Source organism: Martes martes, assembly GCF_963455335.1.
Source record: "Martes martes genome assembly, chromosome: 1".
In the NCBI taxonomy this organism is placed as follows: Eukaryota; Metazoa; Chordata; class Mammalia; order Carnivora; family Mustelidae; genus Martes; species Martes martes.
In genome coordinates, this window is record NC_137888.1 from 15,077,756 (window position 1) to 15,101,614 (window position 23,859).

Consider the following 23,859-nt stretch of genomic DNA (forward strand, 5'->3'; position numbering starts at 1 on the left):
TTCTAAATAAAACACATTAAAAATAAAATTATGCACAAAGTGGGAGAAAGAAGGACACAGCCCGATGTCAGCCTACATCAGTTTTCTGATCAAATACTTTATGACAAACTTGCCAGGTCTTCAGAGCTTTCTGGATTTGCAGAGTATAAACAAATGTGGGCCTGACATTTGAGATGGAATACAACCGAAAGTACAAGTACAGTCATCATAACTACTGCAACTCAAATCATCGAGCATTTAGTTCATGCCAGATATTGTGCTAAATGCTTTCAGATATGCAATCTCAACTGTCACTCATGCAATGACTCTGTTGATTTAAGTACTAATGAACCCATTTCACAGAGCGGACACAGAGTTTAATGTGCCCAGAGGCAGAAAGCTAGTGAGTGAATTACTCAAATGTGAGGAGTTTGGGAGGGAATTTTATGCTTTTTAATTATTATTTTTGGTATTGTTTTTATTACTACTTAATTTTTTTTTTTTAATCCCTACAGGAAAGATCCAACCACAGAATGTTTCAAAAGTTTTCCTGGTTCCTGTCTTCCTGTCCACCATCACTTGCTGATGCTGTCTGTCTCCATCAAGGTCCCACCTTGTCCTTCCTAGTCTACCAACCACTGCATTGCTTCTTACCTAGTATGAGCTAGGAAACCAAATAATCAAGTTATTTATAAATTAAGAGTAAATAAATGTTGATAGGTCAAAGTTTTCTCCTATGCAACTTAATGACACTCTCTTGGCTTTCTGCTCAGTGGCAGGCCCTGGGGAGCAGAGGTTGGAAGCCAACATCAGACCATTTATTTCAGAGTGATAATCAACAATGACCATCCTTTAAATGGATTCTGTTCTGGAACAAAAACAGCTAAAAGGGTAAAAAGAAATTTACTTTATATAAAAGTGCTGCTACAGTTTTATGTAAAAGTTTTTCTTAAAAAATTATACATGAATCTAATTATTGATAGTTTTTAAATATTTCAAGGCCATCTAATGTTTTGAATATAAAATACTAAACTGTATTTTTTTAATTTATTTTATTTACTTATTAGAGAGAGAGCACAAGTAGAGGCAGAGGGAGAGAGACAACCGACACCCCACTAAGCAGAGAGCCTGACATGGGGCTGGATCCCAAGACCCTGTTATCACGACCGAGCCAAAGTCAGGTGCTTAACCAACTGAGCCACCCACCATCCCCAAAGTACTCAATTTTCTATCATCAAGTATTCTCCAGTTTGTTCATATTTTTATAGAGTTGTCCTGTTTTGAAAAGACACGTACAGGTCAAGAATATATATATATTTTTTAATATAAATGAATAAATAAATAAAACCAAAATCAGTGTTTGACAGTATATTTTTGGTTACAGAAAGTTTGTCAGTTGTAGGCTTCTGATAAAATGAATCCACAGGTACCGAGAGGGCAAGAACAGGGCCTACCACTACCTGCCCAAGAAGGAATATATTTAATGCAATCAGTACCCACTTCTTTTTATGGCCTCCTAAAAGCCAAACCAAATGAGGACAGAAACAAAGCTTCTAAAAGAAAATAAGACTCATTTTTCCTGAGTCACAATACTCAGCCATGGACTCCTCCATTGAAGTTGAATGAGTCTCAGTTCTAAACAGAAACAGATGAAATGTTTCTCGTTTGTTGTTTTTTTAAAGATTTTATTTATTGGACAGAGAGAGATACAAGCAGGGAGAGTGGCAGGCAGAGAGAGAGGGAGACCCAGACCCCCCACCAAGCAGGGAGCCTGATGTGGGGCTCAATCCCAGGACCCTGGGATCACCCTAAGCTGAAGGCAGTTGTGCCCCCAAAAGATGAAGTGTTAACTGCTGATTAGTCTTTTAAATTAAACATGGCTAAGCAAAATCATGAGTTCTAAGCTTTCTACCAGAAATCAGAACGGCTACTTTAAAGCTACAGATACTAGAAAGATGACAAATACTTTATAACTTCTATTATCTTTAGATAAACACTGATATGACCTTAAATATTCTCCCTACTCCTACCCCACTAAATAACGGGTGACATGATCACACTCTTTGTGTATCCCATAAGGAATGGCTTGCTTACAACTAAAACCAACAGGTACAACCCTGGAACTCTACCATGATTAAATGCTCCCAGATTTTCCCCTGCACTTAAACTCCCACACAGGTAAGTTTCCAGGCAGTTAGCTGATTTTTCCATTTCATTCTAATCCTAAAACACAAATTTACTTTGGTAATATTCATTAAATGAAAATAATTCAACTTAATTGCATCCTGGTATCTTATTAAAGCTACCTCCCAAACATACTCTACCAGCATCTATATTTTTTACCTATTCTACCTATTTCTACAATATATTTTAATTCTCCTATATACACCCATTCTATATTTCTATTTGTACACCTATTTCTACAATATATTTTACCTATTTATACCATATATTTTAATTTTCCTACCTACTTCCACTATATATGTTTATTTTTCTACCTGTTTATATATTTTAATTTTCCTGTAATACAATCATATAAAGCACAAGTCTGAGGTACTGTGGCTTTAAACACAGATCTATAAGAAAAATAAAACTGGCATCCTGGTGCCATTCTGCATTTTATCACAACAAATTTATATTCAAATCCACATTTTCAATAGCTAGTATGCAATATTCACTCAAACACAGGAAGTTTAAAAAATATATTTTAAATATAACTCATCCAATAAAGATAAGGGATAAAAGACTTTGGCACCAAAAGGACTAGCTGACAGTGACAATTTTTTAGGTTAAAGAGTACTCACTACTAGGAAATGGTGATTAATGGTTCCTTATGATGTAAAGCCTCTACATAAACAGGAGAAATATAAAAGTATAAATACAAATGCTCAATTTCACTTATAAGAGAACAAAAATAAAAGCCACCATGAGATACCAATTCTCATGATCAGAATGAAAAAAACCCAAAGCTGACAACAAACTCCTTGCTGAGGCTGTGGGCAGACAGATACACAGATGCAGCTAGCTGGTGGGAAGGCAAAATGCTACAACCTCTACTGAGCAGAATTTATTCATATCTAAAAAAATTACATATGTATTTACCCTTGATCCAACAATCCTACTTCTAGGAATCTATCCCTAAGGACACATCTCCTTAAACACACACACACACACAAATGTACAAAGTTATTCATTGCAGTGTCCCAAATGTCCACCAATAAGAAACTGGTATGGACACTGTGCTACAGTCACAGCTGAATATATGGAGCTGTAAAAGGAAGGACAACCTCAGGGCACCTGGGGGCTCAGCCAGTTGGGTGTGTGACCCTTGACTTCAGATCAGGTCATGATCTCAGGGTCCTGGGATCGAGCCCCACAGTTGGCTCTAAGCTCAGTACAGAGTCTGCTTGAGATTCTCTCTCTCTCCCTCCCTCTTCCCCCTCCCCATTACACTCTAAATAAACAGATAAACAAGTAAATAAATAAATAAAATCTTAAAAAAAAAAGACAACCTTTTTGAACTAACAAAAAATTTCCTGTAAACCACTTCTTAAGTGAAAAGAGTGAAGTACAGAAAAGTACATATAGAATGTTTAGTAGCAGAAAGGGTACTAAGAATAAACACAAAATACTAACCTGGTTTTAGAAAAAAAACACAAGGAAAAAAGTCAGAGACTAATAAAAAGTTACCCATAGGAAATAGCTATGAGTAGGGTATAGGGAGAGCATGGAATCAAGACTTTGGAGTACAGCTTTTTTTAAACAGTTTTAACTTCTGAAACATATCAATGCTTTATATATTTGGAAATTACACAAAAACTGTGAAGAGCAAATCATATAATAAATACAAACAGAAACAAATTAATTTTATCATATATCAAATTGCTAGCACAGAAAAAAAAATTACTTCAAATAACTTTTAAACTTTAAATTTCAATAGTATGAAATATATTTAAGGACAAAAAAGGGCAAAAAAATCTTAAATTTTACTCCATCTGCTTATTGTTAATAGTAATACTGATGCTGTAATTTTGTGACTATTAAATATATAATTATATATTTTAACATATAATTATACCTATAATATAGTTATGATACATTTACTATTTGCTTTATACTAACACATATAATTATATTTACTATTATTTTAACAAAATATTTCCTGTTTGCTTTATACTTATATATATGTAGTCATTATATTATAAATATATTTGCATAAAGCAAAGAGAAAATATATTAATATAACCGGGAGCCAAGATTTTCCCTGTAATGGAAAGAGATAAAAGACAAACATAGAAGCAAAGAGAAAAGCTCTATACTACGAAATTTTTACTGAAAATATCTACATGAACTTGTGATTTCTATTATATTTTTTACTTTTATTTATCAAAGCATGATAAACATACTGAATGTACACATGATTTTACACACAAACACACACACACACACACACACATTTCCCAGATCAACACACTCCAGCAATAAGCATGCTTTCTTAAGTTTAATACCTGCTAAAAGGAATCAGGGAATTTTGGAGAAATGATTCCAAATCTTGGGACACAGGAGATCCAAGGTGAGCCTGTTACATATTATTCCAGGGGGCACAGAACCGCTAATGGGGTCATGTCAAAAGGACATAGCAGCTGGCTTGAGGGGCAGCTCTCTTTGGCCAAGTTTGAGAAAATATCAACATCAAGAAGGCTAATGACCACTATGGATTGTAAGAAATTAAATTAGGAAAAAATTAATCTGAGTCCATAGTGATACTAAAAGAGTATGGTAGGACGGAGGGAAAACAGGAGGAAAGAAAAGTTATTTTTAAAAGAGGAATACCAGAATGCCTGGGTGGCTCAGTCAGTTAAGCATCTACCTTTGGCTCAGGTCATGATCCCAGGGTCCTGGGATCGAGTCTCGACATCAGACTCTGCTCAGCAGGGAGCCTGCTTCTCCCTCTCCCTCTCCCTCAGTGGTCTCTCTATCTCTCTAAAATAAACGAGTAAAAATCTTTTCAAAAAATCAAAAATAAAAATAAATAAGAGGAATACCAAAAAAAATAAATAAATAGATAAAAAGAAAAGAAAAGAAAAGAAAAGAGGAGTATCAACTAAGCATGAGTGTAAGTGGAACAAAGGACAGAACTGGAAAAGTCACTATTTTGCAACATCCATGGTAAAGGTCACCAACATAGACTAGAAAACAAAAAATGTAGGAAAACAAAATGTAGAAAATGTTTTTTCTACAAAAAATGTAGAAAACAAAAATTTCAGGATGCTCCTAAATGGCCTAAGTAATACTTCACAGATTACTGAACAATTACAGAGGAAAAAACATAACGTGGAAAATCCCCACCTATGCAGGTGGGCCACCCTGCCAGCGCATGCCCCACCACACAACACAACAGAAAGGACACAACACCAACTCACATTTCACTTCACTTCAACAACGTAAACTTTCGCAGTTTATGTCGAAATGGAAGAATGAGTTAAAACTAATTGTTAAAAGCAATCAATTATTAAAAGTGGGACATTTTAGAGAAATTTGGCCTGGACTCCTCAAAAAGTTATTGTGATTTTAAAAGGGGGATGGGGAGCACTCTAGATTGAGAGGCTAAAAGGCATAACCAAATGTGTTCTGTGATGACTGGACCCTAGTTTGGGGGAAAAAAGTGTGTCTATGAAATATATCTGGGGAACAATGAGCGTAATCTGAATAGGGAGTAAATAAAATATTGAGGATTTATTTTTTCTCAGGTGGGATAAAAATACTGGTAAAGATATGTAAGAATGTCTGTTTTTTAGGAGATACATGTGTTAGCATTTAGGGGTTAAATGTCATAATGTGGTGGCTTTTAAATGATTCAGAAAATAAAATAAGAGCAACAGAGACCAAGAGAGAAAAGACAGTGAGACCAAGATCAACCAACTGTGCTTAGAAAGAGGCCAAAATGGACTGACAGGGAGAGACACAGACAGACAGACCAACCGACCTAACCAGAGCAGGGACACACATCTGCCCAGAAAGACCAACAGAGAAGCAAATGTGACAAAATGTCAATAATTTTTGAACTGACATGAGGTTGTTTATTACACTATTCATTTCACTTTCCTGAAAGCTTGAAATTTTCAGAAGGCAGGGAGGAAGATGAAATCTAAAGAAAACACGAGTACATATAAACCTGGCTCCCTCTGAGAATATATGCATTTTATTGGCAAGGACTACCTCTCATTTATCTTTGATTTCCTGGTACCCAGCACAACATTTAATATGCTTGGCAGATGCTCAGAGAAAGAAGAGAGAACTACTTTTATTTAAAAATACTACAAGATTTGCTGAGCCCTGGACATGTGCTGAGTAATATAAAAAGCTTCCCATCCCTAATGGCATGTGATCTTTGCACCGATCCTGAGGGAGATGCTATCCTTATCCCCATATCACCAATGAGGGAATGTTGGTATTAGAGGTAAAATAATTTCCCCAGGCCACAAAGCTACCAAAGTAGTCAGACAAAATTTCCAGCTGTTTGACTCCATAGCCTCCATCTGAACTCTGTGTCCCAGTGCAACAGGCTCTCAAATTGTAATGGACATAAAGATATTCCCTGGAAACATTTATAAATGTATACTTCTGGGCCCCTCTCACAGCTCTGGGGTGGGATTAAGGAACATGCATTTTATTTTCTTATTGATCTTTTTTTTTTTTTTTTTAGGAAAGTGCATTTTTTAAAGGACATCCCCAGATAACTCTGATGCCAATGGTCCACAAACCACATTTCAAGGTGTGCTGCTCAAAGGTATCACAGAATGGCAATGGGCAAATCCAGAAGGGCCCAGTGGGTGTGTCTGGAGATGGCAGCGTGCGTGTGGGTAGAGCAGCCAGTAGCATGCGGTTTATTATTATTAACCTGTGCTAAAACAGGTTTATTTTTAATAAAATAATGTAATCTTCCCCATAAGATGCAAACATTAAGGACAGATGAGGTCTCTGTACTCCTATACCATCACAATGGACAACGGCAATGAAACAAAATGATGTCATAATTCAAATGCTTTTGTGAAGATTCTGATTCTGATATCAATCAATATTTGATGCCATCTAAGAGAAACACACTTTGGTAATTCTTTTCTTTAAAAGCTAAGTTCCGGGAGCGCCTGGGTGGCTCAGTGGATTAGGCCTCTGCCTTCGGCTCAGGTCGTGATCTCAGGGTCCTGAGATGGAGCCCCACATCGGGCTCTCTGCTCAGCAGGGAGCCTGCTCCCCGCCCCCCCCCCACCACCGCCCTTTCTCTGCCTGCCTCTCTGCCTACTTGTGATCTCTGTCTCTGTCAAATAAATAAATAAAATCTTTAAAAAAAAAAAAGCTAAGTTCCTTGGGGTCCTAGGTGGCTCAGTGGGTTAAGCCTCTGCCTTCGGCTCAGGTCAAGATCTCAGGGTCCTGGGATCGAGTCCTACATTTGGCTCTTTGCTCAGCAGGGAGCCTGCTTCCTCCCCTCCCCCCACCCCCCCACCCCCCCCCCCGTCTCTATGCCTGCCTCTCTGCCTACTTGTGATCTCTCTCTCTCTGTGTCAAATAAATAAATAAAATCTTTAAAAGCTGAGTTCCTTTGATTTCAGGGTTACCTTTCCTTGAGGCCAAAATGGTATAGAAACATATTATTTGCTAACTTTGGAATTAATGTTCCAGGAAAAAAAGAAACATGGACCTTGTAAAGAATCCTATAAAGATAAGAGCTTTGTAAGCCAAATATATAAACATAAGTTGAATGATTCTTGAACTTTGTATATTGGTTTAAAAAAAAAAGCCATGTTATTGGTTGGTTTGTAGATTATACATATTCAAAATCCTTATTGTGAATGCAATGCCAAATCAACACCTAACCTCTAATACACTATCAAATTTTAAATAAATGTTAGAATTACCATCAATTTAAATAAATACACATCTTTCTTTTTCTTCAAAGGTTCCAGTTAGATTCTAATAGGAGTTCTTGTTGAGAAATACAGCTCATTAATTTACTGAATTCGAACTAACATCACCTTTTCGCTTTCCCAGCACACTCAGATTATTAAAGTGTTTTTTATACGTGATCATTATTCCATGGACCCATCTTGAGGACTTTCTAGAATCACTGTTCTTACTGTAATCAAAACACTTCTTTCATGCGTTGATCCATCCAGTCTATTATGCTATTACTCTTAGGACAAACCACAAAAAGTTTATAGCCAACAGCCAAAGACTGAAGCTTACTGAAATATGGGACCCTTCACATGAATATTACCAGACCAGTTACAGTGCATTTATTTATATGTTAACCTAATCAGTTAGTGGCTATAGTAACATGGCTGTTTAGTTACAAAACAAGTATTTTCCCTTAAATAGGTTTGCTAAAGTACCACCCAGACTATAAATACTGGGAAACACTGCTTGACTACTGGCCATGTTTCCAAAGAGTGTCATTTAAAAACAAACAGAACTGTCACAGTCCCCCATATTCTCAGCTCTCCATACTACTAAACACAAACTTGTGGTAGAAGTGTGGCTGTCAACTACTATAGGTCCTGCTCTCTTTACCAACAAAACAAGACCCATAACATCACCCAATAACCAGGGTCTAAATTCCAAGTAAACTTCTTAATGTAATAAAATACCTTAAGGCTCAAATTATTCTACTTCTAGGAAAAGGGCCAGCTTTCTTAGTCCTATAAGCTAATAAGTAGCACACTCTCTGCTTATTTTCACCAGAGAGAGATACCTGTGGCAAGACTGAACTTTACAAGTGCCCCTTTACCCTTTGCAACTGGAGTGTGCCTGTATAAATTACTAGAACTGTGAGCAGTATGAAGGACTGGGCTAAAGCACAAGGCAAGTCACTCTCCTCAAAAAAAAAAAAAAAAAAAAGCTAGCATGTCTTCTCTGGTGATACCGAGGAGAACGAAACTGGGCTGAGCTCGGATGGGTGCACACCTGGGTGAGCAGATCCCTGGCAGACTATCTACTCTGCCTGCCCAAGGGGGGCTCTCAGCAGCCACGTTGCCGCTATCTGTTCCTGCTCTCTCGTCGCAGAAGAGGACACCTGAGCTGAAATAAGCCAATTAGATGCTCACCTCCTTGGGAATTTAGAACTAAAACTGTCATCTCCATCTGCACTAGACCCTGGAGGAGAGTGAAACTATACGGAAGTCACACTGCAGCCACTCCTTCCATGCGCACTTGGTAGCACAGAGAGCCACCCATGGAGTGCCACGTGAGCAGGTGCAGAGATGAGCTGAGAGAGAAGACTGTCTGGGTTCCTGGCACTTTTCCACTTCCTCGTTCTATGCTACTTACAAGGCCTGCTCCATTCTTTGGTCTCTATATGAGACACACCCCTATCTTTACAACAAATTGCATTCATTAAGTCATTCATTCATGCTTCAGATGGTTTGTTTCTTACAGCCAGTATCCAAATTAATGTAACAGGTAAACAGGGTACTGACCACAATGTATGAGTAAGTTTTTATTTTTCCTCTCTTCTGAAGGTATATAAAGGCACAGACTGGTTTTTTATTTTGGTTTTGTTTTGTTTTGTTTTCTGTGATGAGGGCAAAGATGAATTCAATGGAGGAAATCACAACATTATCATAATAATCAGATACAGCATAAAATAAGGATGCATCTCCTAGACAGGTTGTTTCTTCTTACTAAAATGTTGCTGCACTATTGTTATTCATAGCTAGAATGTTTGTGCTTGAAGACTTGCTACAATCACAATTTTAAACTTTCACCAATAATTAACAAAGACTCAAAACCAAATATTCAAAGAATGTTTTTACTACTTCTAGGGGCTGGTTTCCCTGCTTTCTCCACCACAGTTATTTTCTTTCATACAATGCTTCCTTCCACCAACCATTAGAAGAACAGAGAAACTTGGGTGGAAATGAATCCATTTTTCAATTAATTTATTTTGATGGTGGAGTAATTAATTTATTTTGATGGTGGAGTAAATAACAAGATTCAATAAAGTAAGCATTCTTCTACTTAGAGTCTCATTAGATCTTAAAATTTCTCTCCATACCAGCATATGAGTTTTTTACCTTAGATGAAAGATCCAAGTTGTTTTATTTGTTCTGGTAGCAACCAAAACAAGTTATTCAAGTTTACAGTTCATTTAAATGAACAACAACTAGTACATTAGCTTTTATAAACACCAAACACCACACAAAGAGATTAAAGTGTTTCATCATTTCTTTAATCTTTACTCAACCACTAAAAATTAGGTAGACAGTGGGGCACCTGGGTGGCTCAGCTGGTTAATCATCTGCCTTCGGCTCAGGTCACAATCCCGGGGTTCTGGGATCAAGCTCCACATCTCTGAGCTTCCTGCTCTGTGGGGAGCCTTCTTTTCCCTCTGCCTCTGTGAGCAGCCCCCCTCATGTTACCTTGTGCTCATGTATTCACTCTCTCTCTCTCAAAAAAATAAATAAAATCTTTTAAAAAAGAATTAAGCAGTCAGTAAAATTCCCCTTAATTTGTATATCATTAAAAAACCACCCAGGGGCGCTTGGGTGGCTCAGTGGGTTAAAGCCTCTGCCTTCGGCTCGGGTCATGATCTCAGGGTCCTGGGATCGAGCCCCGCATCGGGCTCTCTGCTCGGCGGGGAGCCTGCTTCCCTCTATCTCTTGGCCTGCCTCTCTGCCTACTTGTGATCTCTGTCTGTCAAATAAATAAAAATCTTTAAAAAAAAAAAAAAGTTAAAAAAAAAACCACCCAGAAATAGTTCTCAATTTACATATTATAACATAACACCCTAAAAATGTAGAATACTCATATAAGGAAAACAGTCTATGAAAACTCTCATTTTCTCATTTCTTAAACTTTCTGAAAATGTCATATAATTTATTTTCTTAAAATGGTAATTGGTAAATTTTGAAATTAACGTATAACTGAGCATTACAGCTGACTTGGGAATTGAAACAGCAATTTCCTCTATAAAAAAGAAATGAATGAATGAATTTGGTAGAATTTAAGCAGCAAGAAACTTGTATCCTTACCAGCTTCTCAATTTCTGATTCAAGATTCTGTATGCAGTCAAGTTTCCTCTTGCGACAGCGCTGTGCGGCAATTCTGTTTTTACTTCTTCTTCGAATATCATGGATACATTCCAGTTGTTCTGGAGTGAGCTTGTGCATTTTCAACAAGGATTGAAAATCATTTCGAGAGAGTGAAATTATTCGTTGTGCATTAAATGGCAGTTTTACCTAGAATGTAAAATAAACATGAGTAATTGTTGCCATACTATGGAGTTACACTTAAATCCAAATACACTTAAATCAAAGATATACATCTATGTTTTCCAGGGAATTTTATTTAAACTTAAAAAAAATAGACCTCTATTTCCAATTTCTATATAATCCCTTATAAAACATAACTGATAATTTGATATTTCTAGATTATTTAAGAGCATTCAGAAAACAAGAAAATTGAGAAGCCTATTTTTTTAGCAAATAAAAATATTAAGAAAAATATTCATGTATTTAAAATAAAGAGAATTTAAGTTCTTTTACTAGGGTATTTTAATAACACAAAAATATCTTTAAACTCCTTTTTAAAGCGTTTTTAATGTGTTTAACCAAACCAAAAAAAAAAAATCTATTTTATACTTTGACTTATATTACTGGGTAGCACTGATTGAACACTGGTATAATTACACTAGTAATTTCTAAGGCATTTCAGAAAATTAAGTTTCCTGTCAAGAGAATAGTAGTTTCATATAACTCAACTTAAAAATCTACACATTTCACTTTCCAGTATAGAAATGATTAGAAAAGCTTTATGAATATTTTAAAGTCATTTTCAACATACTTAAATTTGGAAAAAGGAGAATTTTTTTTTAATAAACTGTGTAACAATTTAATGATTTTATCAAAAACGCTTACAAAACAATGATCAAGTTTCTCTGGAAACCTACTTAATTTGTCTTTCAAACTTAGAGAAACTAGTTATACAAAATGTTTTAGATTTCTTAAATGTTTTATTTTTTAATATTATTTTATAGTTCCAAATACTGGGTTTATAAATGCCATAAATAGATCTACAGAAATATCTCATGCGTACATATTATTTCTTAAATTAAATCACCTATAACCTCCCTTCAAAGCCAAGCCAGCGGTGGGTGGAGGGGGAGACCATCTGTCCCTCTTTTAAACCCATGTCATCCAACAGCTAGAAACTAAAGAAAATGATAAAGAACCAACAAGCATTTATTATTACTGGAATTATGGTAATGTTTTACCAAAAAGCAGCTATCAAATACAAACATTTGTACACAAACTACACAGATCATGCTTGGTAAGGTTAATACCATACCAGCTACATGTAACTCATGCCAAATTATTAAGACATTATATTAATGGCTGAAATGGCTAAGGAAAATAAGAAAAAAATTAATGGCTCTGAAAAACTAAGGCAAAGAAAACTCAGCATTAGAGGCCACATTCCTACACCTAGTCACTACTAAGTCACTGCTAAGTGACTAGTCCAGGGATCCTGTGGCAATGAATAAGATAGGAATACATGTTGCATTTTTCCAGAAGTTACCATGTAACAGTCACAGAGTCTTTTTTTTCCCCCTCTTGGGACACGGTATTTGATTTAAACAATTAAACAGCCAATGTGTGAATCCACTCCCAGGCAAACATAAATATACCTGCTTGAAATATATGAACAGAGAAGTCCTTCAAACTTGGTCACACTCTTTTGGTACTTATCACACGGTCTATGGGTTTCCAACCCCCTCCCTGAGCCTGCTCATATTTCCCTAGTGGCACAACAGGAGCTGACACCAAGTGGATCCTGATGAACACTGGCAAAACAAGGCCTTAACAACACGCACATGTTCCCCTCACCTCACATTCTTGTTCTCTGGCTGAACAGGGTTCGCTGTCACCTTCAGTATCGGTCTCAGAGTCATCTCCCAAGCTAATCACACAAGCATATGGGTAAGGTTCCTGCTGGGGTTCTGAAACATACTCAACATTTCCAATTTCCAAATTGCTTGAACAGCCTTCAGTACTCAGAGTACTTATAAAAGGGCAGTTGACAGAACTCAACGTTGTAAAAGTCCTCTGACCCGGCTCTGGGCTCTCACTAATCCTGATACCTAACCAGGGACACTCAGACCGTTTCTGTGAGTAGATCTGTTCTGAGCCATCTTTGGCCACAGCAGGTGATAACTGCATTTGGCAAGAAGAGTCTGTGCTGCAAATGTCACTCCAGAAGCCTTTTGCTAGGTGTTCTGCCACTTCTCGTTCCACACTACTCCGATCGCTAGACGCAAGGCTACTGTCTTCCCTGGGGCCAGAGTCAGATTTCAAATGTAAATCCTGACTTTCACCAAATGTTTTCTCCTCTTTAACCTCTGTACCTGACAAAGGCTTTTCCGTTAACACTGCTGTGTTTTGCATTCCAGCAAAATTCAAGTCACCATATTGGTCATATGTGTGTAAAAGAGACAGAGAATAGAGCCCATGAGGGTCTGCAGAAGAATTGTGGGGGAAAGGAGTCACTTCCGATTTTTCTGACGGGCAATGAGAAGCAGGATCTTCCTTCTTGGTTTCTTCATGTTCTGTTGCTAATTTACTTTCTTCACATTTTAAAATCACCTGCAGATCTGCACAGTCCTGGATTCTTCCCAGACACTCATTTTCAGGTGTCTCATTTGGCTGAACAGAAGAAGCATGAACGTCCTTGACACTGGATTCCACAGTACGGACTCGGTCAGTGCCGAAAGCTTTTTGGAATTTTCTGTATTTGGGGCATAAAGATGGCAAAGCCAGAGCAGCATCTTTTTCTAAGCACATGGATTCACAGGTTTGACTGGCACTGTCTTGTAGAGGAGATGATACTTTTGCATTTGCTTGATACCTATGCAGTTTCCACTGAGACGTCTGGACATCTTTATTTTCCAAAAATTCCTCCACTTCGTCAATTTCTAAATCCCTCTGGTCCAAAAGTGAAAATTTAAGGTCTGCTTTTTGACAGTGTGATGGGATGCATTTTTTTCTTAGGCATTCTTGCTGGTCAGCAGTGGAGTCCAAAAATTTAAATTTGAGAAACTGAAAGCAGGACTCCTCAATGTCACGTACACCTAAAAATTCCACACACTTGCACACTTCCTCCACATTGTCCTTATTTAAAATCAGTTTGGCAGTGTAGGCAAACTGAATCAAAGGTTCAAATCCTTTAACTGTCACCTGTTAATATACAAAATAAAAACAAATGCATCACTTGAAAGCGGTCTAGTAGATAAAGAAAAGTAGAAGGGGAAGAGAGAGATGAATAACTTAATCGGATTATAAAACAGGTCTTTGAATTTGTAAGTAAAAATATTCTTCTAGAAAATATAAAGCTAATTAGGAGTCTGGAAAAGCATGCTTAACATACCCCATTCACTGGAACCATACCCTCCACTTTATAGCTTACACTCTTAAAGACACATGAATTACAGTTTTACTCATATGAGGTAAAGGACAGTAAACACTGCCATTATGATATGTGTTGCTCCTTTCTAAAAACAAAGGCTAACCTATAGTTGGCCTTTATCATTTTCTTGGTATTGCCTTATTCACTGACCTCTACCACAGAAGTGACAATCTGTTGATTCCCCAAACTGTAACGACAATTTCATGGAAGCATGGGTCACCAGTGTAAGCTAAACTGTATGTAGGCTCGGTATCCATCAGAGAGTTGCCCACACAGACCTGCCATAAACAAAAAAGTTCTATATACTTTCTCCAAACTCCTCTTAATAGCTGCTATTTTGTGTCCCAATGTCACAAGGCTCAACATTCTTTTAGCTGCATTCACTCACTAAATAAAAGCAAGCTATTCTATTCTAGAAGGAGTAAGTGTAACCAGCACTTCGCAGACCTGTGAGAGGTCTCTTGGAGGCAGGACATAACAAGGACAGAAACATTTACACGCTTGAGCTCCACAAGAGGCTGCTGGGAAAGACGTGTAAAACCAAGCTCGACAATTACAACACAAAATCACCTTTTGTTTACCAATGCATAGAAACAATCTCAAGAAAAAAGAAGGGGGCAGTAGAACACTTACGGAGTACCTACTTTCCATGAGGCCATGTCAAAAATGATTTCCAGAACCCTAAACCCACTCAGTTTCCCATTACAGGAAAAGGTCAAAGGGAGAGAATGTGAGACAGTGTGTCCATGACTCTAAGCATGACCTCTCCCAATGTCTACAATCCACTGGCTGTGCCCTGCTTTGGTCACTGTATCAGAAAATAACATAGGGCCACCTGAGTGGCTTAGTCAGTTAAGCAACCAACTCTTGATTTTGGCTCAGCTCATGATTTTAGGATTATGAGATCAATCCCTGCCTCAGGCTCCACACTGCGCAAAGAGCCTGCTTTAGATTCTCCCTTTGCTCCACACTTACACATATGCTCTCTCTCTCTCAAAAAAAAAAAAAAAAAGAATATAACAGTAGGTCAAGTTATTCAACTGCTCAATAAATATTGTTAACTAACATCCAAAACTAACAATTCTACATGTAAAAATGTTGTAATTTCCATGAAAAAAGTTAAAGAAATGAGTTGTTGCAGAACCTGGGAACTGCTCCTCAGCCTCATGACAAGAAGGACACTGTTTTATTTTTAACTTTATAAACCATAAAGAGATTTAATTAGGTTCAGTTAAATTAAAATCAAGTAGCTTCCAGAACCAAGGACCTCTCTCCCACCTCTTCTGGTAGAGTAATGTTAAGCTCGGCATCGGTCTGTCCTACGATTCTCGAGTGGAGGTAACTGCTGCACGCCGCCAACACAGATCGGTGGGCACGGAACCGCTGGCCCTCCACAAGGACAGTGACATCACACAGCACGTCCTTCTTCCGCTGGTCATTGAGGCTGAGCAAGACATTGGTGCTGTGCACCGAAGATTCATAGGCAAAAACCGCGATCTCACTCAGAGACATTCTGCGTAGCAAATGGTGTCGGGAAGTTCAGTGAAAGCATGCTTCTAGTCGTCATCAAACCTGCAAAAACACATGCAAGATTTCACTTGAATAAAGTCTTGTTAGAAGTATTTTTAAAAAATGACAGTGTCTGGGGCACCTGGGTGGCTCAGTGGGTTAAAGCCTCTGCCTTCGGCTCAGGTCATGATCTCAGAGTCCTGGGATCGAGCCCCGCATCAGGCTCTCTGCTCTGGCGGGGAGCCTGCTTCCTCCCTTCTCTCTCTGCCTGCCTCTCTGCCTGCTTGTGATCTCTCTCTCTCTGTGTCAAATAAATAAATAAAATGTTTAAAAAAAGAATGACAGGGGGCACCTGGGTGGCTCAGTGGGTTAAAGCCTCTGCCTTCGGCTCAGGTCATGATCCCGGAGTCCTGGGATCGAGCCCCACATCGGGCTCTCTGCTCAGCAGGGAGCCTGCTTCCTCCTTTCTCTCTGCCTGCCTCTCTGCCTACTTGTGATCTCTGTCAAATAAATAAATAAAATCTTAAAAAAAAATGACAGTGTCAAATATAAATTAAAATACTCATCACAAAAACAAAAATGAAAAAATCCCCTAGAGAACCTAGACATATTTATTACTTATTTCATGTAAAATAGGTTCTTCACTGCCATTTTTAGTCAGTTTTTCTAATTTTAGGGAAAAGGATCTCAGGATGACGGAGGGAAGAACTTTTTGAACCAAGGATTTCATAGTTCTCTGAAAGTAAGTCATTTCACCCTGAGAAAACATCTCCAATGAGCAAACAGACTCACTGGTCCGGGAAGTTTCTGGGTGGTATCCTGAACCTGCTGCTTTATGACATGAATGGGTGTGTGTGCCTAGTTCCCCAGAGGTCACCCTTGGGATGGGACTGGCAGTAGAACAGGCGTATGGCATTCCACCATTCTCCATGCACCCTACTCCAACATTTGACAGCTGGTAGGAGGCTTTGGTGCTTTATAACAAGAGACACACTCTACATAAGGTAAAGTTCCTCCAACATAAGGAAGAAATGACTTGAGAAAAAGACTCAAATCTGTCAAGCCAGATCTTAACGAGTCTTTTTATAGAACAAGTCATACTTTACACTACAAAATAGAGGAAACGAGTACAACTATTTCATCATTAAGAACATGATTTACCATACACAGAAACTTAGTTTTCTGAAAATGTTCAAAGTTATCAAAAATGTGTATTTTAAAATACACCATATTTTAAATATTATGACATATAATAACCACAGTTTTTATCATATAAAAACTACTAGCAAAAAAGATAGCCACAATATATGTATGTCTACATAGTTCAACCATGTACGATTCTTATACATTATATATTATAAAACAGAGACTGAAAGTAAGAAATTAAAAGAGAGGTTCTAGTGTCTTCCTCCAGAGCCCAACGGCCAGTGGTGAGCACGCCCAAGGAGTGTACGCATACCTCTCTACGGCACGATGATTAGGGTGAGAAACTCCTCACAGGTATCACCTATCATTCACTTTTGTTCTTCTGAACTACTGCACTGCCTAAAACAAGAAGGTCCTCAAAAGTTCAGTGACTGAATAAATGTTATTGTTTCCAGATTCATTATACCCCAAGCAAAAATGAAAGGAGACAAGAGGACTACTAAAGTTCAGGCACACCAGGCCCAGATCACGGGTGACTTCTGCCTCAAAGACAGGCTGTTTTAGTCACAAACACATGAAATACATCTATAAACTCTACCCTACTTACGTGTTTATCTTTGAAGTACTCAATACAGCTAAAACGTTTAGTTCTTCAGAAGTAGTCAATGGAAACAAAATGTCTCGTTGTGTGGCTAAACTCTACCCTAGGTTAAGGCTTACTTACAACTGCTCACTCACTGATTCATGATTCAGCACACCACATAAAACCATGGCAACTTCAAAACAGGTACTAGAACTAACTTAACTTTTGGATTGTGCCCGTTCAAAAGAGTAGTAAATTCCCTTTTGCAACTGGTCTTAATATTTCACTTACCAACACAAGGAATTAGAGTTAGGAATCGTAAGGAAGAACTATCAAAGAGATCACGTGCCCCGTGTGTGCGGTACCACACAGACCACGGCCCTCCACTTTCTCTAAGACTATGTACACCTTCCCCAGCCAAGCCAGACTCAACAGCCTTTCTCTGTCCCTGCACCCAAGTCCCCAGCCTCTTTATTCTTTTCTGGCATTTGCCTTGCAAACCCTTGTAACTAGACTAATCTTATTTTTACATCTTGTCATCCTGCCGACCTCTGCACAGCCAGGCAAAATCATAAAAACACATAGGCTGGTATCACTATAAATTCATGGTCTCAGCACTGTTTATCAATTCTTTTGTGTGCCCTGATAATCCCGTTCTCCACAACAGCCTTCCAAGTAGCCACTTTTGTCTTCAGTAAGTGTCTTTCCCAGTAGACAACCATAACTAGGATCCAACCTCAGAAATTATTATCCCCCACCACCACCTCCACAGGCCCCCTCCCCTCCTGAAAACAGTCCCCAGTGTCCGCTCTTGACCTCAAAGCACCTTTGCTTCTTGAATCCAGTACCTTCCCCTAACACTCTCTTCTCACGTACGTCCAAACTCTCTCTCTATGCCAGCTTTTTCCCATTAGACTTCACTCATAAGTATGCTTAAGTCTCTCAAGAAACTATCCTAAAAACACTAACAGCAAATATTCATCGAGCTATCATTCTGTACCAGGCACAGGCCTGAGGTGTTGACACAGCTTACCTTACCTACTCTTCAACATAGCCCTATGACACTGATGCTCTTACATCATCCCAACCTTACAGATAAGGAAACTGAGGCTCAGTAAGAAGTATCTTGGCTGTGGTCGAAAAACCAGTGAGACGAAGAACGAGGATTCATACCAAGCACCTGACTACTCCATATTTATCTCCCGTTAGTAGCTGCTGAACATACAGTATAGAAAGTCACTGCAGTACTGGCTCCTCACAGGATTACTAAAAGGTTGTGCATGAAAATAGGGAAATGGGCCTCCCAGAGCGCCAGGAGCAAATGAACTGGACCTGAACTTCAAAAAAGAGGACTCTGGACTCTTCAACACTGCAACCTAAAGGTACGCTGGTTCTCAAGGAAACCACAGCAAAAGCAGTTCCCACACCTTCACTTTAAAGCTGCTGTCAGTACACATATGTGCCCTCACTACTCACCTCAAATCCCAGAGAGAATTTATTCTTGGCTCAGCCCTCCTGTTTAAGCAGTTTGGGGTGACAGATCACTTCAGATGTTCTCAGCCAGCTTAGAGATTTGCTGTGAGATACAGATTTGGGAGATAAGCCAAGGAGAGGAGCCAGAGACCCCGGTAGTACAACAAATAGCCTCTCAAAAGAACCCAAAGTGTCTCACTTAAAGTGGACTGAGCATATGCATGCCATGACTGATCTTGCTCCCCCCAGAACCCTGGGACTCATCCTGACACCTCCTTCGGCCCTGGTAGGCAACCTCTGATTGAGACGTGCTACCTCTGCTTCTAAGCACTGCGACCCACTTCTCTCCCTCTACCTTACCACAATTCTAGTCCAAGCCATCACTGGCTCTAGTCTACACAAGTGCTGCCTAGCCTTTTGTAATGGCTTCTAATCTCACACATGTACAAAAACATTAAATAAAAAGTGAAACTAAAAAAAAAAAAAAAGTGAAACTAAGTTTCACATATTAATATTTTATCCTTACTAGTGCAAAGTATTCTAATTTCTCCTCTGTTCTATTTTTAAAAAAAAATAAATAAATTCCAGTTGTGATCCACTCAATTTCAAGAACCACCAAGGGACCACCATCTCATGCATGGAAAACACAGTCCAGTGGCTAACACACAGGGTCTAGCATCACACACTAGGTTCAAATTCCAGCTCTGCCATTACCTAGCTGTATGACCTTTGGGCAAGCTGCTTTTGGTTTCCTCATCTGTCAAATAAGGATAACAAGAGCACCTCACTGGATTGTCATGAGGTTTATATGGACAATAAGGGTAAATGGTTCAGCACAGTGCCTGGCCTATAGCAAACAAATACGAAATATCAGCTGTTCTTAATAATATTAATAATAACAAAAGCTTCACCCCCCTCAATCCCCTCCAGATCCCCTCCAATGTACTCTCCCACATCAAAGTGATTTCTCCCTTGCCAATACCCAACGTTGTCTTCCAAATTTCTTATGATCAACTCTAAATCCTTAGCCTATCCTCCAGACCTGCAATAATCCAGCCTTATCTCAAGTTTTGTCTCTCTTGCTATTCTCTTGCCTCACCATCCCTTCTTCTTGCCTCAGGGAACCAAGCTCCCCTCAACCTCAGGGCCTCTGAACACACTGTGCCTGCAACCTGCACTTCTCCTACTCCTCAGCTGGCGAACTCCCCACCTTTTAGGTCTCAGTTAAATGTCAAAATCTTGTCTAACTTGTTTTCTGCCGTAACGCAAGCACATAACATAACTGTACCTGATTCCATGCAGGAACTTGCTTCTGAATGATTTCACATATTTACTACAAATCCAAAACGCAGAGCATCTACATTTTCTTCCAAACACACTGCAATCAGCTATTGTGGTCTATATAGGAACAATGCCACTAAGCCAAGCACTCAGAGAAAAGTCCTTGGATACCAGCTTTCTCAGAGTCAGGAGCAGCAAAAGAGACCCCACCTCTGGGAGCCAGAAACATATCTGCAAGCCAACTGGCCAAAGAAGAACAGGACTTGGCAACTATAAACAAAGCCAGTACAACTGACTTGCATGAACAAAGACACCAGGACCCCCATCAATACGGGGTACTACAGAAAGTTAATCTGAAAATCAATTTTCCTAATTCTGAAAACCACCTAAGCGATCAGTAATCTATTTTTTCACCCAATAACATGATGACTAAAGACTGGCACACATCCTTCTAGCATCTGTCAGTGTGGCCTTGTAACATTACTCAAACCTAAAAGGTAAAATACACCACCACCCAAGGAACCTTCCAGATTTATAATTCTGTTAATTTATTAACACCAAATTTAGATTCCTACATTACACATGAATTTTTCTATATTCTTGGAAATATACGCTGTTGTAATTCAAAATAAAGGTTTGTTGACCTTTGTAGCTTGCTGATTCATTCAGTAGTGCTGATAACGGATGAACAAGCATTTTAAAGCTTCCTGTACTTCGATTTGGAAATAACTTCTGCTCTCTGCTCAACATATACAATTCAAGTTTTAAAAGTTACCAGTTGATGTTTTTGCTTTCAAAATGATAAATAAACGAGATGCTATGGTTTCATCTCATTTTCATAATTTAAAGGATAACTTACTTAAAAAAAAAAAAAACTTTTAAAAGCCTAAAGTGGTTATCTGATCATGGACCAAGTACAATGCTTAACAACAAAAATTCAGAAAGTAACTGTATGAGGTTGATGTTCCACACATATAAGAGCTGGAATTTTGTTTCCCTCAAGTATCATAGATCTTTGGTTTCTTTTTTTTAATTATCAGTGTGGAAGAGCACACAAAATAACACCAAGGAATCACTTAAAAGAAAAAAAAAAAAAAAACAACTATCATCCAAACATCCTTTACCTTCACTGAACAATGACGAATGTCCTTTCTACAAGTGTATACCTGAGCTACCCAACAGATTTAGTGCCATGAAAACACAAGTAAAAGACAGTCTCTACATTCAAGAACATAACCTACAGATGTTCAAAATGAAAATGATGCCTTGGGGCAAAAGCAATGACAATGATCATTATAATCAATTTACACAGGAATGTGAACATTCCTAAAAGTATTTATTTGCAATAAGTCTTCAAACAAAAACTACTTCCTAGTCAATTCTCATTTAAACATAATATTCAATTAACGAGAATGATGAATTCCAAAACAGTTGTTAGCGGAGGGTGGGGGGGGGGGGATGTGGTTGGGTATCAGGTGGACATCCCATAAGGGAAAATGGGCAACTGAGTTGGCCTTTATATAAAAACAATACTCTTCATCCGCACACATCTTCATCTAAGGAAGAATTCCTTAGAACTGCCTTCCCCTTTTCTCTAGTGGCCATTTGTAATTTCTACCTATTTCTCCTTATTGCTTCTGCCCACCACCAACTCCATCACACTCTGTCAATGACCTTTGCCTTGCTCAATTTCAGGTCAGGGTCTCCAAAGGCTCAGAAGACGGGAAAATTCCTCTTAGCACACCATCCTTCTCAGCTCCCTCCTAAGCTTCAAGCTCCCCTAAGCCAGTTTCTGTTACAATCTACCCAAGATACCTACCCTTTGAGTGTTCTTTCGAAGTTAAGGTGCACCTTGTCTTCTACTGTTCAAGTAGATAGCAAAGACCCAACAATATTGTGTGTGTACACCTTTAGTTCTTTGTCTTTCCTTTTGAAGCCTTTATATACTTATATATTAATGCATAAATACATACATAAATAAGTTTGTTTTTAATGTAAGGTAGAGATGCCCACAGAAAAGTGTCTTTTTAAAAAGAAGGGCTTTTCTTATTACCATTTCCAACCTTGAAAAAAGCTTATCATCAAAAAGTCTGTGGGAAGACCTGCACCCCGGGGCAAAGAATACATTATACGTTAAAAAAAAAAAAAAGTCTGTGGGAATTTAAATCAGAGACAATAATTTAAGTCTACATTCTTTCCTATATTCTCAGAGCTGAGTCATCTGCCAGGAAGAGTAACTCAGTTTCCAAGATTTGCTATTTTCTTTACGTTTTTGCAGATCTTAAATACCATACTTGCTTAAACATATCTGATAACCACATTTTCTAAATCCATTCCTCTTATGAAAAAATCCTAAGTATGACTAGATGAGATATATAAATGTGTAGATCAAAAAAGGCTGAGTGAAAAAGCTGAGTGAAAACAAAACAAAAATTTGAATAAGTAGAAGACCTTATAAAAGCTCCAAAATAAGGATGTTGTTTTTAGAGGACTTTGGGAATATGGGAAATAACATATGGGAATAATATATGGGAAATATATTGGGAATAACATATGGGAAAATGACCTGGAAATCGATGTTAAATATGTGACTAAAGATGCCACAGCTTTTTTAACCCACTGAGCCACCCAGGCGCCCCTGCCACAGCTTTTTTAAAATGAGATGTGGAGAATGGAGAAGGTGAGCAAATCACTACAATTTTTGCAGCTCATGGTTCAATCCCTGCCTCCACAAAGGGAAAGTTGGACTTTTCTCCACTTACTCTTCCTCATATTAAAAATTATGCATTTAATCATGGATATTTTATTGTATTTACTTGGTCTAATTCCATATCTGAAATGATAGAGCTAAAGTTAAGCATAGAGGGGAGACGTCTGAACGGTTAGAGAAGTGTGAAGACCTTATTTACAGATTCACCAACTAAGAGGTCAGAAACAAAAGGTCTTTTACTTCCCAAGTCAACAAATTCAACTTTGATAATTCTGGATAGTACATTTAAAATAGCTTGGAAAGCAATAAAGGAAGAAAAAAAAAGAATTAACATAGGAAACCCGAGCTCGAGAACCAAAACAAGAATAACAGATTCCACGATTATACCTTTTTAACTGAAAAGAATTTAAGAAAACAAAGCAGTCTTTTATTTGCTTAACATATTTGGCGGCTACTTGATCCTTAATAAGACTGTTATATCTCAAGTGAAATAGATCATCTTATGAAAATATGAACTAGCAATTAGAATTGGCCCACACCAATAAAGCTAATTTACTGAAAACACTCTTTATCATGTACTTGTCAGTCATTACTTTCTGTACCAACATTGAGGAATGATTTACATAGAACTGCACTATTTAAAGTGTACGGTTCAGTGAGTTTTGACATGTGCATATGTGCATGAAACTACCACCAATAAAGATACAGAAATTTTAAAAAA

At 38.2% G+C, this 23,859-nt stretch overlaps 1 protein-coding gene across 1 annotated transcript in view; it reads right to left on the minus strand.

The window, feature by feature from the left end:
• Positions 1-23,859, minus strand: part of BACH1 (BTB domain and CNC homolog 1) — a 44,337-nt gene that overhangs the window by 3,879 nt on the left and 16,599 nt on the right. The window contains 3 exon segments of the mRNA XM_080812271.1: positions 11,007-11,213; positions 12,861-14,207; positions 15,715-16,008. Coding sequence (XP_080668397.1) covers positions 11,007-11,213; positions 12,861-14,207; positions 15,715-15,948 — 1,788 coding nt within the window. The 5' untranslated portion in view covers positions 15,949-16,008.